The sequence below is a fragment of the Lipophrys pholis genome (genome assembly GCF_963383615.2).
Source record: "Lipophrys pholis genome assembly, chromosome: 17".
NCBI classification, from domain to species: Eukaryota; Metazoa; Chordata; class Actinopteri; order Blenniiformes; family Blenniidae; genus Lipophrys; species Lipophrys pholis.
In genome coordinates this window covers 878,668-896,137 of record NC_137643.1, presented here as the reverse complement: position 1 = coordinate 896,137, position 17,470 = coordinate 878,668, and the positions used below count along the sequence as shown (strand labels likewise).

Genomic DNA, 17,470 nt, shown 5'->3' with positions numbered 1-17,470 from the left:
CATCTGGCTGCTCTAACGTGGTCCGACAGAATCCAAACGGTCTTTTCCTTCTTCTCTCTGCAGACTCCATGAGCTCGGAGCAACGACAGAAACTAGCCAAGGAGCGGCGGGAGGAGAGAGCCAGATACATCGGTAATAAAAGACCTGATAACATTCCAGCTCCCTTCACACTAAACACTTTCCTCTGGATGCCTGAAGCAGGAATTCCTTGTAACCTACTTTTCTTCTCTTTGGCGACTCGTGGTTCTTTGACGTGTCCTATTGTTTCTCGTTGCATGGCTCTCAGAACAGCAAACTCAGCTGCAAGGTAAGGTGCTTCACTAAAACCCTCAGCATCTGCAGCCATCATGTCATGTGGGAACAATCATCCTCATGACAGCCAGCCCATCCTCCTCCTCCTCCTCCTCCTCCTCCTCCCCCTCCTCCTCCTCGTCCTCCTCCTCCTCCTCCTCCTCCTCCTCCTCCTCCTCCTCCTCTTCCTCCTCCTCCTCCTTGTCCTCCTCCTCCTCCTCCATGAATCGATCATTCCCTGTCGTCGTTCGGTGGAAATGGTGTAAACTCTGTGAACCTCAGGCAGCCTGTTTGGATTGATGTTCCTCTGCATGCTCCCACACACACTCCTATAATCATGGCTTCACTCTGTGGCTGCTGGATCAAACTTGAGAAAACGTTGTGGTTCAAACACATGAAAAAGGGCCGGAGTCTTCTTCTCCGAGTAGCCAATCAGAGTGCGGCTCAGTGGCGGGGCGTTTGCCTGCCGTGAAAAATGAGCAGTCATTACCGTGAACCGAGCCCCGGCCTCTCAGACAGATTAGATTTAATTACTGCCTCCATTAGCGTCGGTCATGTGACTCTGCTGCAGCAGTTAGAGAGGAAATCTGCAGGCTTATCAGCGATATCAGAGGTTTACTCAAAGTACCTGGTAGTGGGACTAACATGTAGTGGAAAGGGCCAATAGGGGGTCGAGTCCAGGAGGACTGAGGGGGGACTCGTGGAAAAGAGCCATGAGTGCCTATGAAACCATGAGCATGTTCATCGCTCGACTAATAAATCCCACTTCTTGGTGTTCACACTACGATTCCAGAGACTCGCACTCCAAACAACAGTCACCAACATCATTTGACTTCTGCTCAGCTAATTGGATTTATTTGGGATGGGTTGGAGGACGGAGTCGTCTCCCTGGTCGTCCATCAGGCTCAGCCTCCTGTGCCTCTTTGACTCATTAGGAAAGATGAGCTGCAGAATACTGAAGCAAACATAAAACCTGCATCGTCCGCCTCACAACACCGCCGCAGAGCCTAATCCACTGAGACGGAGCGTACTCACTAACCTGCAGACCATTCACAGCTTTCCTCACTGTGGATTATACCCTAATCCTCCATGCTCACCTTTTCATTGTTAATCCCTCCACAGGACCAGAAATATGATATCATGTAAACGTGTGAAACTAAGTCCGACTTTAATTTGAGAGGATTGATTGCACTCTAATTGTGAGCCGGAGAAATGAGCCTGAGCCTGGTGTGCTCCTGCTGCAGGGCTGCTGTAACTCACAGCAGGAAACCACTGCTTGTTTACTTTTATCAGGATTATGGCGCAGTGAACACAGCAGCTTCCATCTGTCTGAGGCGTTCAGTCTGGGCATCAGGCGCTGCAGCTGCTTACACACTGAACTCACTTCACAGGAAACAGGAACGACGCTTCATTCCCTGAGATTCCTCAAAGCAACAACTAAATCTCACTTTAACTGGCTCTAATCTCTCCTCGAGCTTCAGTCGCTCTTCGGTTGCTTTAATCTTCGTCCATGCTTGTGTTGCAGTTCTTGGATCTTGGTTCAGACTGAAAGATTTCAACAGCTCAGTGTGTCTCTGCTTCAGATGTTTAGGATCTCCAGTGGATGAAACCTGCAATTTCAGGGATTTGATTGTTTTCTAGTGCCATTGGACTTTTCAGGTAGAAAACCTCCGCTTTCAGATGTTTAACCTCGCCGTCATTCAAGCAGAATATTTGCTGATTTGCAGAAGTAACGACGGCTTAATGTAGGATTTCCTCTAAAGACACACAAGAAATGGTTCAAAGTTATGGTGAAATGTGTTTATTTTATTAACAATATGCTGAGTGAACGGGCTGCGTGGAGTGGAGGAGACAAGACTGCAGGGTTTTTGTTTTGTCATTTTCAGTTTGAAAAAAATCCCATCAATCACTTCAGCGTGTTCTCTTCAGCCTCCATGACTTCCTGAGAAGCTCAAGTTCCATTTCCAAAGAGTTAAAAGAAGCCTTGTTCAAACTTTGAGTGAAATCTTGGAGGTTTTTTCACCTTTTATTACTGCTTCTCTGCAGGAAGTGTGGGCTGGATGGTCAAACAATTCTGATGTTTCCCAACAGTCTTGTATTTGGAAGGTACAGGATGTGTGGCATGTATGGGATTCCCCCAAACCCCCCCCCCCACACACACCGAGCACAGCCCGGGTCACCACAGGTCTAATGACTGCAGAAGTGCATGTGAAGAACAGAACGTTAGTGAGGAGAGGTTTTCATTTGGCCTGAGCTGTCTTCTTACAAAGAGTTGGTAGAAATTCCCCTGCAGTGTCCGACGGTTTCCTTCCTTCCCCCCCTGCAGCAGTGAAGAAGGCCCAGTGGCTGGAGAAGGAGGAGAAGGCCCGGCGTCTGAGGGAGGGTCAGCTGGAGGACCGCAGGAGGAAACTGGAGGAGCAGCGGCTGAAGGCCGAGAAGCGCCGAGCGCTGCTGGAGGAGAAGCAGAGGCAGAAGCTGGAGAAGAACAAGGTGAGATGATGGAGACCCAAACGCAGAAATCACCTGCTCAGGGGGACCTGGATCAGCACAGAGTGGAAACACAAGACCTTTGTGGCCTTTTGGGTTCTGTTTCCACGACAACGGTGCTCAGAGCCACTGAAAACACATTTATGAAAACAGCTTTAAGGTGGAACTTTCTCCTTGTAGGTGTGAACGGGCAAAACTGGTCCTGGTCCTGGTCCTGGTCCTGGTCCGGGTCACCGCGGCCGTAGTAACTAGCAGTTCTGCACATGCTCAGTAGCTGGACGATAAGAACACTGTTTCCTTCGTCGTGTCATGACTCCCAGTCCATATTCTCATGGACTTGGTAGTTTTATTTTGACAGTCACCGTAATAACAATCCAACTTGGTAGTTTTATTTTGACAGTCACTGTAATAACAGTCCAACTTGGTAGTTTTATTTTGACAGTCACCATAACAACAATCCAACGTGGTAGTTTTATTTTGACAGTCACCATAACAACAATCCAACTTGGTAGTTTTATTTTGACAGTCACCATAACAACAATCCAACGTGGTAGTTTTATTTTGACAGTCACCATAACAACAATCCAACTTGGTAGTTTTATTTTGACAGTCACCATAACAACAATCCAACGTGGTAGTTTTATTTTGACAGTCACCATAACAACAATCCAACTTGGTAGTTTTATTTTGACAGTCACCATAACAACAATCCAACTTGGTAGTTTTATTTTGACAGTCACCGTAATAACAATCCAACTTGGTCATATGTCGACTAGAATGTCTGTGTTCTCCATCGTTTTCAGTGTTTCTGTGTAAACAGACATCTCTTTCAAACTGTTGCCGTGTACACGTGAAAGTTTATAGAAATGAAAACAAAAAAAAACAAAAAAACTTTTCACCTGAAATGTTGTTGTAGAAACGGAACCGAAATCTGCTGGTAAAAGTTCATGTCAGGTCCTGGTGGAGACGTTTCAGTACACATTGTTTTATATGTGTAAAAATCACTGTTTGATTTGTGTACGAACCAAAACACACTCACACACACACACACACACACACACACACACACACACACACACACACACACACACACACACACACACACACACACACGTGTTGTTTTCCTCTGGAACCTTTCAATCGGTGTGATGTTTCAATGAGTCCACTGTCCCCCCCCAGGAGAGATACGAGGCAGCTATCAAGAGGTCGACTAAGAAGACCTGGGCCGAGATCCGCCAGCAGCGGTGGTCCTGGGCGGGGGGGCTCAACCAGACCTCCCGCAGAGAAAGTGAGTTTCAACGTTAGTTTTCTTGTGCTGGTCAGACTGACTCACGGCTTCGGGTGATGCAACGCGTGGAAACGGCTCTCAGACCCTCTGCCGTCATCTGGGCGGGGTACCAGAGGCACATGACCCCCATTTCTTCTCATCTGGGGTTTGGGGGGTTGGGGGGGGGGGGGGGGGGGGGGGTTCGGCCCTGAGCGGGAAGGCAGCTTTCACCAGCATGTTTCATTATAGTCCAAGTGTGAAGGCTGTTTTTCAGGGAGCAGTCAGCTCATTCCCAGGCTGCTCTCAGTGTCAAACATGTGACCGACGTTCTGCGTCGGCGCCGTGACATCGAGGTCAACATGGTTCCTCCAGAGTGTGAAAGCTCCCGAGAACACGAGTGAGCGTGACATGGAAGCTTTCTGCAGGAATAAATGTTCAAGCAGTGCCTCTCAATGTGATTTCTAACTGCCCCACTCCCTGCCCTGACTTTCCTCTGATTTCCCCTCCCTGTTTACCCCCCCACAAGTCTGACTGCAGATTTACCCCCTAACATGCTGCTCAAGCAGCTCGTCTGCTTTTTACTACAACCTTTGATTTATTACAAACTAAATTCGTTTGTTTAAAGGAGATGGGTCCAATGTGAACAGCCTGAGTTCAGTTTAATGAGTCTAACTTCAGTTTAAAGAGTCACGGTTCAGTTTAAGGAGTCATGGTTCAGTTTAAGAAGTCATAGTTCAGTTTAAAGAGTCACGGTTCAGTTTAAGGAGTCATGGTTCAGTTTAAGGAGTCATGGTTCAGTTTAAGAAGTCATAGTTCAGTTTAAAGAGTCACGGTTCAGTTTAAGGAGTCATGGTTCAGTTTAAGGAGTCATGGTTCAGTTTAAGAAGTCACGGTTCAGTTTAAGGAGTCACGGTTCACGGTTCAGTTTAAGGAGTCACGGTTCAGTTTAAGAAGTCACGGTTCAGTTTAAGGAGTCATGGTTCAGTTTAAGAAGTCACGGTTCAGTTTAAGAAGTCACGGTTCAGTTTAAGGAGTCATGGTTCAGTTTAAGAAGTCACGGTTCAGTTTGAGGAGTCACAGTTCAGTAGAAAGAGTCATGGTTCAGTTTAAGAAGTCACGGTTCAGTTTAAGGAGTCACGGTTCAGTTTAAGGAGTCATGGTTCAGTTTAAAGAGTCACGGTTCAGTTTAAGGAGTCATGGTTCAGTTTAAGGAGTCACGGTTCAGTTTAAGAAGTCACGGTTCAGTTTAAGGAGTCACGGTTCAGTTTAAGGAGTCATGGTTCAGTTTTAGAAGTCACGGTTCAGTTTAACGAGTCATGGTTCAGTTGAAGAAGTCACGGTTCAGTTTAAGGAGTCACAGTTCACAGTTCAGTTTGAGGAGTCACGGTTCAGTTTGAGGAGTCATGGTTCAGTTTAAGGAGTCATGGTTCAGTTTAAGAAGTCACGGTTCAGTTTGAGGAGTCACGGTTCAGTAGAAAGAGTCATGGTTCAGTTTAAGGAGTCATGGTTCAGTTTAAGAAGTCATGGTTCAGTTTAAGGAGTCATGGTTCAGTTTAAGGAGTCACGGTTCAGTAGAAAGAGTCATGGTTCAGTTTAATGCTTCTGGATTGAATTTAAACAAACTGGCTTCAATTGAAAGAGAAGAGTTAAAAGATATTTAATTTTCAGGGTATAAGTTCATATTGTAGTTTAAAGCGTCTGGTTAATTTCAAAGAGTCTAATTCAGTTTAAAAAGTCTGGTTCAGTTTAAAGATCTTAATTCAATAAATCTTGATCTAGTTCTGGTGCATGTTCGATTATTTCAGGTCTCGGTTCTATTTTCCAGAGTTTAGAAAATCCAGGTGATATATTAAGAGTCCAGGTTTAGTTTTAGGAGTTTGGATCTGCTCTTGAAAGTCCAGCTTTGTTTTAGAGAGATCAGCTCGACTTCAAAACTAACTCTCATAACAGTCCAGTAGTTCTTTTTTCCCCGAGAGGATGTTAAAGAGTTGAGAGTAACGACGGCCTGGGCGAGTCCCTGACAGCTGGGGGGTCCAGGCTGGCCTGGGGGTCCGGGACGCCCGGCCTCTGGGGGGGTCCTGCAGCCTGAGCCGCGGCCGCCTTGTGAACAGTTGTTGTGTGTTGCGTTCTCTCCGGTGCAGGCAGATGCTCGGCCTCCACGGTCAACTTGCCGGGACAGGTGGACCCTGTCATTAACAACAGGCTGTCCAAGTCCTCTGCCACGCTCTGGAACTCCCCCAACAGAAGTAAGGACGATCCGACGTCGATGTCCACCAGGCTTCCTCTCCCCCTTACCCCCCTTACCCCCTGTCCCCTCCTCTCTTACCCCACCTCCCGCCCTAATCCGGTTCTGTTCTCTCATTATGATTTTCTCTGTCGTCTCTGGTGGCCTGCCTGCCTGCCTGTGCTTGGTGACTGGTCATTTACCCCCCCCCACCCCCCCCACTCCACGCTCTCGGTCTGCATCGTGGTTTTGATTTCATTTCAGTTGGTGGCTTGTCATCGATTTGAGTCTCCTGTGCATTTTGGCTCTTCCACCTCGACATCACCGAGCCATACTCTGTGGCACAGTTTTGGTTCATGTGGTTTATCGGTTCACATTTAATCACCACCCCTTGTTTTTGGTTGCCCCCGCCCCTCCCCACTGTACTGCTGGTGGTCTGCTGCTGCTGCTGCTGCTGCTGGTGGTGGTTGTTGGTGCAAGTACAAACATGCATTGTGTTGTGCATTTGTTTTTATTTTGAGGCTGTCTGACATTGTGTTTGTTACGAAACAAGATTTATCCGATTGTAAACCTAAAGAAGATTCACACAGTCCTTTAATAATACTTACAATAATACAACAAGTCAGTGGTTTCCAACATTTACCATGAACCCTCCCGTCGTTATTCTGGAATTGGTTTCAAAGATTTTAGACCCAACATTGTTTACTGACGTCCTTGTACCTCCGTAAACCAGGACAGTATCGCAGTAATAAACAACATTAACTCAATCCTCCGTCTGTCTGCTAGCACCTCGGCAGGCGCAGCGGTCTGTGACGGACATTCGGTGCAATGGGATCATGAAATGACTCGTCAAATATGCAACATGTACCATCTTCTTCTGCTCCGCCTTCTTTTAGTGCTTTCAACTGTGAATTATTTACAATATTGGTTCCATATGTATGTTTAACAGTTTGTCAGGGTTCCTGGAGAGTTTCTTTCTGCAGTAATATTGTGCAAATCTTATTTGGACACCTTCAAATCAGTCGAGGATTCAGGACCCCCCACGATGGACACGAGGCTGGGAACCACTGAAACAAATTCTACTATATTTCTTTTTTCAATATTCCCCCAAAACTACAACTATTTCTGAGTAAAACTTTGTGTTTTGAGGTCAGACTCACAAACGACGGTGTTTGAAGCTGAATGCTAACATTAGCATGCTAACACGCTGACTGATGTGCAGACATGCTAATGTTTCTATCAAAGCTAAACGTACGCGAGTTTCATATGATAAGAATCTTTACATTAAAACCAACGAAGAGGAGGGGCCGTTCTACAAGTGACTGCGTCATCAGCAGATATTTGAAATGTACTCAAATGTACTTCCTTTGCACCCGAGTTCCCAGAGTAAATCATCAAACTAACTCCATAAACTGGGATATTGTTTTACATCTTTCTCACTTCAAACTCCAAACCACCATTTAAACACGCTAACGCAGGGCACCGTTAGCTGTTAGCATTAGTTAACGTTAATTATCTTCAGGTCATTTTTAGGTTTATTTTTACATGATTAGAAGCAAAATAAAACCCAGCAGTTGGATTCATGAAGTAGATCACAAACAGATGAAAGTAGCAACGAGAAGCTGTTAGCGCCTGGCTAACATATGCTAAAGTTAGCTTTTCTTTGAAGTGACTGGTTCAGTTAAAATGTTAGAATTTTTATTTTGCACTTTTAACTGTTCAGGTATTTTACATCAGTTACATGTAACATCAACTTAAATAAGAGAAACAAAGAGATTTAGGTTACATCACAAAAACATGTGTGTGTGTGTGTGTGTGTGTGTGTGTGTGTGTGTGTGTGTGTGTGTGTGTGTGTGTGTGTGTGTGTGTGTGTGTGTGTGTGTGTGTGTGTGTGTGTGTGTGTGTGTGTGTGTGTGTGTGTGTGTGTGTGTGTGTGTCTCGGGGGAGTCAGAATTAATCTGGTATTTAAATGAAGATGTTATATCAGACTCATTTCATCTGGCTGCTCCACATTTGAGCAGTTTGAATCTTCACTCCAGACCCTCAGATCTTGGTGACGCTCACAGTCATCAATCTACTCCATGTGAACAGTCGCTCACCAGCTCGGCCTCCTCTTGCCGCATTGGAGAGAGGAGGGAGGAGGAGGAGGAGGAGGAGGAGGAGGAGGAGGGAGAAGGAGGGAAAACCTCTGTTGCCTAGCAACAGGAGGTAGTCGGGTTATCAGCCAGTCAAAAAAAACATGTCCAACGTATAGAAGGTGACTGCTGCCCCTCGTGTTCCAAACCTGCAATTCCAACACTGTGTGTGTGTGTGTGTGTGTGTGTGTGTGTGTGTGTGTGTGTGTGTGTGTGTGTGTGTGTGTGTGTGTGTGTGTGTGTGTGTGTGTGTGTGTGTGTAAAACAGGAGCAGCAGTCTTCCTGATTCAGCAGCTTTCACTCCGTCAGTCTGTTGATGTCGTCGTTTGGACCTCAAATTTATATTTATTAATATTTTTACTCTGAGAATCAAACTTTGATTAAAACCAGGTTGGATTTCTGAGGAGCTCACGTGTTTATTACAGAGCATCGGTTTATATGTTGCTGTTGTTGTTGTGTGTTCCCTGCACTGACTCTTCATCACATCACACACACACACACACACACACACACACACACACACACACACACACACACACACACACACACACACACACACACACACACACACGTTGAATTGTTTGTACTCCGTGTTCTCCTGAGTCTGTGAGCAGAGCTGGAAATGTGTGTTTGTGTGTTGCCGTGTCACAGATCGTCGTGTTTGTGCGACAGACTCGTTTCACACGGTGGAAAAACCTCGTCAGTCAGATCCACCGTCACTAAAAAGACACAGCAGCTCTGCAGCTGCTCTGCTGCTCTGCTGCTCTGCAGCTGCTCTGCTGCTCTGCAGCTCCGCAGCTCTGCTGCTCTACATCTGGCTTCACCCACCGAGAGCGACTGTTTGCTTTTCCCCCAGTAAACAGGTTCTCGGTCAAATAGCGACCAAAGTTACTCGTCACTGCGCCTCTCAGCGCCAACTAGTGGCCTGGCATGCTAACTACATCATTTTCACCGTTGCTGCTGTTTCCATGTAAACGAACATCGTTTTCAAAACGTTGCCGTGTGAACGCAAAACAGAAACGACTGTTAGCATTAGCCTCCTCTCATCCGCTGGAAACAACCAGGGACTGTTGTTACTAACATCAGACAAATGGAGTGGAGGACAGACGCTCTGTGTCTCACTCCCGCCACATGTTCTGAGGTTTGTCTGGATAAATAAACACACTAAGTGTTTATTTACAGATGTTTGTGTCACGAGCAGGTAACATCTCCTCAGACCATCTGAATCATGTGTGTCTTCATTCAGCAGCACATAACCGGAAGAGTGTGTGTGTGTGTGTGTGTGTGTGTGTGTGTGTGTGTGTGTGTGTGTGTGTGTGTGTGTGTGTGTGTGTGTGTGTGTGTGTGTGTGTGTGTGTGTGTGTGTGTGGTAACCAGTGATGTGACTCTGACGGCGCCCTCTTGTGTCAGCCCGCAGCCTGCGCCTCAGCCCGTGGGAGAGCCGGATCGTGGAGCGGCTCATGACGCCGACGCTGTCCTTCCTGGCTCGCAGCCGCAGCGCCGCCACGCTGCTCAACAACAGCGACTCCCGTGAGTGTGTCCCGCGGAGTGTGTCCCGCGGTGTGTGTCCCGCGGAGTGTGTCCCGCCGAGTGTGTCCCGCCGAGTGTGTCCCGCGGAGCGTGTCCACGCTTCCACATGTCTCCACCTCACTGAAAACGTTTGGGGTATTTGGCCTTCAGGTGAAACTATCACAGGTGAACCTTCACCTCCAAACGGTTCAATGTTTCAGGACTTCTAGTTCCACTCTGTGTTCTCTAACAAGGAGCTCCATGGAAACGTTCACAACAGCTGCTTGATCCATGAACGGACCAATAATAATGCTTCAGTGAGAAGGTTGTTGTGAGGAAATCCCCACTGCATGTCCTACTTTCATAATAAGATATCACCGTAACAGGAACTCTACATGTTCCATCATTTTCTCCCCAAAACCAAATATCCAGAGTTTTTTGTGACTGGTGTATGAATACGTTTCCACATGTTAATGTCACTTTTTACGGGAGCAGAGTTTGTTTGGTTTGAGAGTAACATCACATTTCATCCGTCTCTGTTCTGTTTTGTTCCATGACCATCATCTAATCTCACACAGTAACTTTGCCTTCAGATTTGACCAACACCAGCAGTTCCGCCTGAGAAGTTTCTTTGGACTTTTTTAGGTGTAAGATCTTTCAAATGGCCTGAGAACTAACCCACTCAAACAAACCATAACTTATTAGCAGTTACTTTAAAAGTATGCATCAGGCACATTCTGAGGTTGGTTTTGCTGGTTTGATTGACATTTGTCCAAAAGTAGGACCAAAACCTGAAGTCCAGTAAAAAGAACAACTGTTTCCCCTGAACTGGTACAAAACGTATATCTGACAGTTTTATAAAAATGCAATTCAAACATAAACTCAGTTCATCCAAACTAATCATGTTTTGGTAAGTAGCAGTATATTGATCAGCGATCAGCAGAGTATAAAATATAGAAACGGATCTTTACGAGAATAAATGTTGTGATTGGTGGGATTTCTTCCAACTTTCCATCAAATATAAAAACACATCAGCAGGTCCTGAGGTTAAAAAGCTAATCAATAAAATCCATGTAATTGGGAGTGAATCACTCAGCTGTGATGACGTCAGCGGGATCGAACCGGTCGCCCCACAGCGTGTGACCATGTCCATCATGCTCATCACCCTGCACGGTGTGTGTGTGTGTGTGTGTGTGTGTGTGACCGCCGCTCTCTGCCTCTTCTTTGTCACTCAGACTCTCACCACTGCTCCCGTTCAGTGTCTGCCAGCCCGCTGAACACCTCCTGCTCCCACCACCACCACAACGCCGCCGAGCGCTGGAGGGTCTCCTCCGCCAGCACGCCGGACATCACGCAGCGCCAGCGCCGACGGAACTCCACGCCGGTACGGCCGCCTCAGGAATCCCTGCTTGGCTCCTCGGTGGCTGAATCCATCTGAAACTACATGTGTGTGTCGCCTCGTTGTTTTAAGGTGGATAAGAAGAAGAAAGAGAAGAAGGACAAGGAGAGAGAGAACGAGAAAGAGAAGAACGCCCTCACGAAAGACAGAGTGCAGAAGAAGAGACAGACGACGTCGCCCACCACCACCGTCCACAGATCCAGGCCAGAAACCAGGTGCCCCATCAGACCCCCAGGGACTAGTCATGGTCCCAGATGGAATGTTTGACTCCCTGTTCTGCCTCCTCAGCGCCCCCAAGCCCAGAAACAGACCGCCATCGCCGGCCGCCCCCAAGAGTCGCCCCCTGTCCCCGCTGGTGGCGGCCGCCGCCTCCAAGACGCCCGCCGGCAAGAAGACGCCTCCTCCAGCTTCTGGCTCCGGCACCAAGACCCGGCCCAAACGGGCCCAGACCCCCGCCAGAGTTCAGCCCCAGGCTGTCGCCGCGGTTACCGTGGAAACGGGAAGCCAGCCTCAGCAGCCCGAGGAGAAAAAGAGTGAGTGTGTGTTTGATCTGATGGTGCCTGATCCTCCTGAGAAACTCAAATCACCTCGTGTATGAATTTAATAATAATAATAATAATAATAACCTATCACCCTACCACCCTATCTACCCTACCTACCCTACCTACCTACCTACCTACCTACCTACCTACCTACCTACCACCCTACCTATCACCCTACCTACCTACCTACCTACCTACCTACCCTAGTCCCTCCGTACCTATCACCCTACCACCCTACCTACCTCCCTCCCTATCACCCTACCGCCCTATCTACCTACCTCCCTCCCTACCACCCTACCTATCACCCTACCACCCTACCTACCTACCTCCCTCCCTACCACCCTACCTATCACCCTACCATCCTATCTACCTACCTTTCTCCCTACCTCCCTCCCTACCACCCTACCTACCACCCTACCTACCTCCCTCCCTACCACCCTACCTACCACCCTACCTACCACCCTACCCACCCTACCTACCTCCCTACCTACCACCCTACCTACCTCCCTCCCTACCACCCTACCCACTCTGCTTACCTCCCTACCTACCACCCTACCTACCTCCCTCCCTACCACCCTACCTATCACCCTACCACCCTACCTACCACCCTACCTACCACCCTACCTACCTAGCTCCGTCACTACCACCCTACCTACCTACCACCCCACATACCACCCTACCTACCTAGCTCCCTCCCTACCACCCTACCTACCACCCTACCCACCCTACTTACCTCCCTACCTACCACCCTACCTACCTACCTCCCTCCCTACCACCCTACCTACCACTCTACCCACCCTGCTTACCTCCCTACCTACCTCCCTACCTACCTATCACCCTACCACCCTACCTACCCTACCACCCTACCTACCTACCACCCTACCTACCTCCCTACCGAATATTGATAGAAGACGTTAGACTCAGATGGATAAAAGGTTTATGATGTTTGCGTCGTCTCTAGTTTCAGACCTATAACCTCGTCTCCTCTCTCAGCAGCTTCCTCCACCCTTCCTGCCATCGTGGTTTCGTCGGCCCCAGTTACCCCCCCCTCCCTCAGTCCTCCGGTCGTATCAGCAGCTTCTCCTTCTGCACCGAGCGTCGTTCCAGCTGCTTCTCCTGCAGCCGCCTCCAGCACTAAACCTGCTGCTTCTTCTCCCGCCGTGGCTTCACCCTCCCCCGCCCCCTCCCCCTCCCCCACCCCCTCCCCCTCCCCGGCTGCACCCACCAGCAAGCCCTCAGCCGGCACCAACGACCCGGAGGAGGCCGCTCGCTCTCTGGCCGAGAAGCGGCGACAGGCGCGGGAGCAGCGTGAGAGGGAGGAGCTGGAGCGCCAGGAGCAGGAGCACAGGAACAGGTCTGCTTTTCCACAGCAGCTCGTCAGGAGGCTCGGCGCTACGGCCACTCCTAACACACAGCGCTGTTTTCAGGCTGCAGAGGGAGGAGGCCATGGCCCGGGAGGTGGAGGAGAGGAAGCGCCGGGAGGAGGAGGCTCGCTTCATGGCCGAGCAGCAGCGTCTGAGAGACGAGGCCCAGCGTGTTGAGGAGGAGAAGGAGGCGCAGGAGAGAGCCAAGGCCGAGCAGGAGGAGAACGACAAGCTGCAGAAGCAGGTTGGTGTCGGAGGGAAACCAAGCAAACAGGAAACTTCAGGCATCTGCAGATACTTTGACTTTTCTACTTTTTAAAGAAGTTTACACGACATTTTTGAGTGAAGACGCATCAGTAGGGATGGGAATCGATAAGATTTTTCCGATTCCGATTCCCATCTATACGCATCGGCATTTTCACTTGAAACGTTGTCGTGGAAACGGGGTCTTAAAGTGATGGAGACAGCCTCCACAATAATTCCATGAGTGCTTTTGAACCCGACTGACACAATCAGGACAGTTCTGGATGCAGGGAAGGATAAAGATGGAGGAAGGGATAGATTGAGGGATGAAACCCTGAATGGAGGAGCTGAGCTGAGACTCCAGACTCCAGCTTATGAATGTGAGAGTTGATGCTTTAACGGAGCGCAGGGGATTGATGGAAGAGTTTCGGTAAATGTAGACGTATTATTACAGAAACAATGTGCATTTAAAACTGAGCTCTCTGGGAATGGAACCCTCACCACAGAGGGATCCTAGTTTCTCAGACTGTAACGACTCGATGTCCTGAAAACCCTCTAATGTTCCTTCACCACCATGAAGCCCTGGGATCCTCAGGCTCTAAGCCAGTTACCATCCGGGCAGATTAATGAACAGAACTGAGCCTGAACAGCAGAATGTCTGGCAGGCTGTGGCTGGGCAGTGGTGACCCGGAGCGGTTCACAGGTCACCACTGGTGGATCCTGACCTTTGACCCCCGCAGCTCCCCGGTGCTGCGGGGGGGGGGGGTTCACTGTCAACAAGATGGAAGGATGAAGATTAATTCACCTGGAGATCAGTGAAGCCTTTTATTCTACAGACTGGAAGACTGACTGCTTCATTGATTGAATGTTTGACCAACTGACCCAACGACCTACCTACTGACTGACCTACTGACTGACTGACTGACTGACTGACCTACTGACTGACCTACTGACTGACTGACTGACTGACCTACTGACTGACTGACTGACTGACCAACTGACTGACCTACTGACTGACTGACTGACTGACCAACTGACTGACCTACTGACTGACTGACTGACTGACCAACTGACTGACTGACCTACTGACTGACTGACTGACTGATCAACTGACTGACCTACTGACTGACTGACTGACTGACCAACTGACTGACCTACTGACTGACTGACCGACTGACTGACCTACTGACTGACCTACTGACTGACCGACTGAACTACTGACTGACCAACTGACCCAACGACCTACCTACTGACTGACTGACTGACTGAACTACTGACTGACCTACTGACTGACCTACTGACTGACCTACTGACTGACCGACTGAACTACTGACTGACCCAACGACCTACCTACTGACTGACTGACTGACTGACCTACTGACTGACTGACCTACTGACTGACCTACTGACTGACCGACTGACTGACTGACTGACTGACTCTGTGTTGGCATGTGTGCAGATTAGTGGACTTTCTGCTGGTGTCACTCCGGCTGTGCGTCGGCCTCTGAGGCCCCTTGTCCGGCCGGCAGATGCCAGCTGGTGACCTCCATTATGGTGCTGAGCAGAGCGGAGGGGCTCATTGTGATCCGTGGTGGTGGTGGGGGGGGGGGGGGGGGTGGGGGGGGGGGGGGGGGGGGGGGGCAGCTCTGGATCAGCGGCCTGAGTGTGAAGCTCTCAGCTCCGCTCGACTCGCCTTCCTCCCTCAATCGGACCATTGTTCTTCACCGACTCGCTGCAGGAGCCTCGTGTTTCCCCTCGCAGCTTCATGTCAGTCTGACGTTAACAATTCGCTGGCTGTGGTGATCAGTTACTGTGACATCGCTTCGATTGTACTCGCTTACAAGTAAAAGTACAAACTGAGTATTCAATTTTCATTCACATCTGGATTTACTTCTGATTTCAAAAGTAGATTCAATTTGTACAGAATGAGCAGAAATAACTGTTAAATGTCTTAAATGTGTAAAATCTGTGACTCTAAACTGAATCACGAAGAAGATAAATATTTTACCACTAAAATATTACAATTGTACTCGATGTACTCAAAATCTACTGAAAGTGTTTTTTACTTTTAAACATCATCTAACTGCTTTCTTATTTTGATTACATGTGTAAACAATATCAACTTGTAAAGTTACTCAAATACTAAAGTAGCTCAAATTTCCACTTCAGTGAACAAATTTCAATATGAAGCCGATTTTTCTCTTTGAAATGAATCAACATGCAGATAAAAAGGTTTGAAGATTAATTTAATTAAAGTAACTCAGTAGCTATTCGTAACTTTATAGTGGAGTACATGGTGAAAGTTACTAAATTACATGTAAAAAAAAAGACACGGAAGTACTCCTGAATGACAGTAATGTGAGTATTTGTAATCGATTACTGAGCTGGACCTGCATTCTGCAGACCACACTGGGCAGGTGCTGCCCCCTGGTGGTCAGTCACGCACTCACACAGAGAAGGTTTGTTATGTAAAAACTGCTCATGCTCCTTCATCAGTGCAGTCGATACGACACAGTGGAGTAGTGGTTAGCACTGTTCCCTCACAGTCAAGGGACACTGGTTTAAGTCCAAGACTTGGGTTTGGGTGCAGATTCTTGTAAAACATCCAAAGTCTGTTTGCATCTGTGTGAAAATCTGCAAAATCTGTGGCTCCAAAAGTCCGTTAGGTGTTTGTCACCTGTCCAGGTGTACCTGTCTTCACTGGATCATCTGCAGCCTCCTGCGGCTCCGAGTCGCATCAAACAGTTTAGAAAGAAAACAATTCATTGCTTATGAAAGTGAAAATAAGTTTCTGGGTACAAGAGGGAAACTTTCTGCATCAGTTTGAGAGGAATGAAATACACTGTGTGTGTGTGTGTGTGTGTGTGTGTGTGTGTGTGTGTGTGTGTGTGTGTGTGTGTGTGTGTGTGTGTGTGTGTGTGTGTGTGTGTGTGTGTGTGTGTGTGTGTTTCCTGTATTCAGAAGGAGGAGGCTGAAGCCAAAGCTCGAGAGGAGGCCGAGCGCCAGCGGGTCGAGAGGGAGAAACACTTCCAGAAGGAGGAGCAGGAGCGTCTGGAGAGGAAGAGGGTGAGGAGGAGGAGGAGGAGGAGGAGGAGGAGGAGGAGGAGGATCTTTACTTTAACCGTCCAAACACACAAGATTCGCCTGCAAAAGAAAGACATCTGTCACTTTTTCTAACAATATGAGAACATGAAATAAAACAATTCCACCTTCAGCAGAAATGAAAAAGAACATAAAAATGATCAAATCAATCTTTAGGTTGGATTTTACTCTGACTTTTCTTGAGCGGATTCTTTTCACGAAAAACACAAATGAAATCAAATCAACGAGGCTCAGTTGCTTTTCTTTGTTTTCAGGTTGTTATTTGACACTAAAATGAAGAGATCAAGTCGGAGCCAATATGTTGGTTTGTAGAGGATTGCAGATACACGTTTATTTAAGTTCTGCCTCCTCTGACATGCGTCTCCTGACAATAACAGAAAATCCTCAAACGAGCAGAAATGACATCTTTGTGTCCAAATATCACAGAAAACACAGATTAATACTGATTCAGGAATAGTTTGACTATAATGAGGATGAATCCAGCGTAGTAATAACAGGATTACCGTGTTTCCTTCCTCTGTGTGTGATCCGCTCAGCGTCTGGAGGAGATCATGAAGAGGACTCGCAAGAGCGACGCAGGAGAAAAGGTCAGCGGTCTGATTCCAAACAGGCTCGAGGAAATAAAGCTGATTTATTCGTGTGTTTTCAACAGTAGCCTGACGCTTTTTGTTTTCATTTCAATGCTCGCAGAAGGAAGTCAAAGCCTCGCCGCAGGTCAACGGGAAGGACACGGAGGTTACCAAGCAGGGTAAATAATTCACCCGGATCAGGACGTGCAACACAAACACGTCTGCTTTATTTCATATGAGACTTAAATGATCCTGATTTCTGTGGACTTAAAGTCCAGTGAAGCATCGAAGCATCTGGATGTTTTGAACACGAGCAGCAACATGTTTGAAAATGTACT

The 17,470-nt window shown here is 47.9% G+C and overlaps 1 protein-coding gene across 7 annotated transcripts in view; it reads left to right on the top strand.

The window, feature by feature from the left end:
• Window positions 1-17,470, top strand: part of LOC308123037 (uncharacterized protein) — a 38,370-nt gene that overhangs the window by 19,175 nt on the left and 1,725 nt on the right. Inside the window, exons 3-15 of one of the 7 annotated variants that reach the window (XM_080485282.1) lie at window positions 64-132; window positions 2,618-2,781; window positions 3,958-4,066; window positions 6,187-6,291; window positions 9,815-9,934; window positions 11,173-11,297; window positions 11,385-11,527; window positions 11,601-11,845; window positions 12,851-13,208; window positions 13,282-13,462; window positions 16,423-16,527; window positions 17,100-17,150; window positions 17,254-17,311. In XM_080485282.1, the coding sequence (XP_080341408.1) occupies window positions 64-132; window positions 2,618-2,781; window positions 3,958-4,066; window positions 6,187-6,291; window positions 9,815-9,934; window positions 11,173-11,297; window positions 11,385-11,527; window positions 11,601-11,845; window positions 12,851-13,208; window positions 13,282-13,462; window positions 16,423-16,527; window positions 17,100-17,150; window positions 17,254-17,311 (1,833 nt within the window). Of the gene's footprint in view, window positions 1-63; window positions 133-2,617; window positions 2,782-3,957; window positions 4,067-6,186; window positions 6,292-9,814; window positions 9,935-11,148; window positions 11,298-11,384; window positions 11,528-11,600; window positions 11,846-12,847; window positions 13,209-13,281; window positions 13,463-16,422; window positions 16,528-17,099; window positions 17,151-17,253; window positions 17,312-17,470 lie in introns of all 7 variants that reach the window. The other 6 variants (XM_080485281.1, XM_080485280.1, XM_080485279.1 and 3 more) reach the window with 6 other exon arrangements.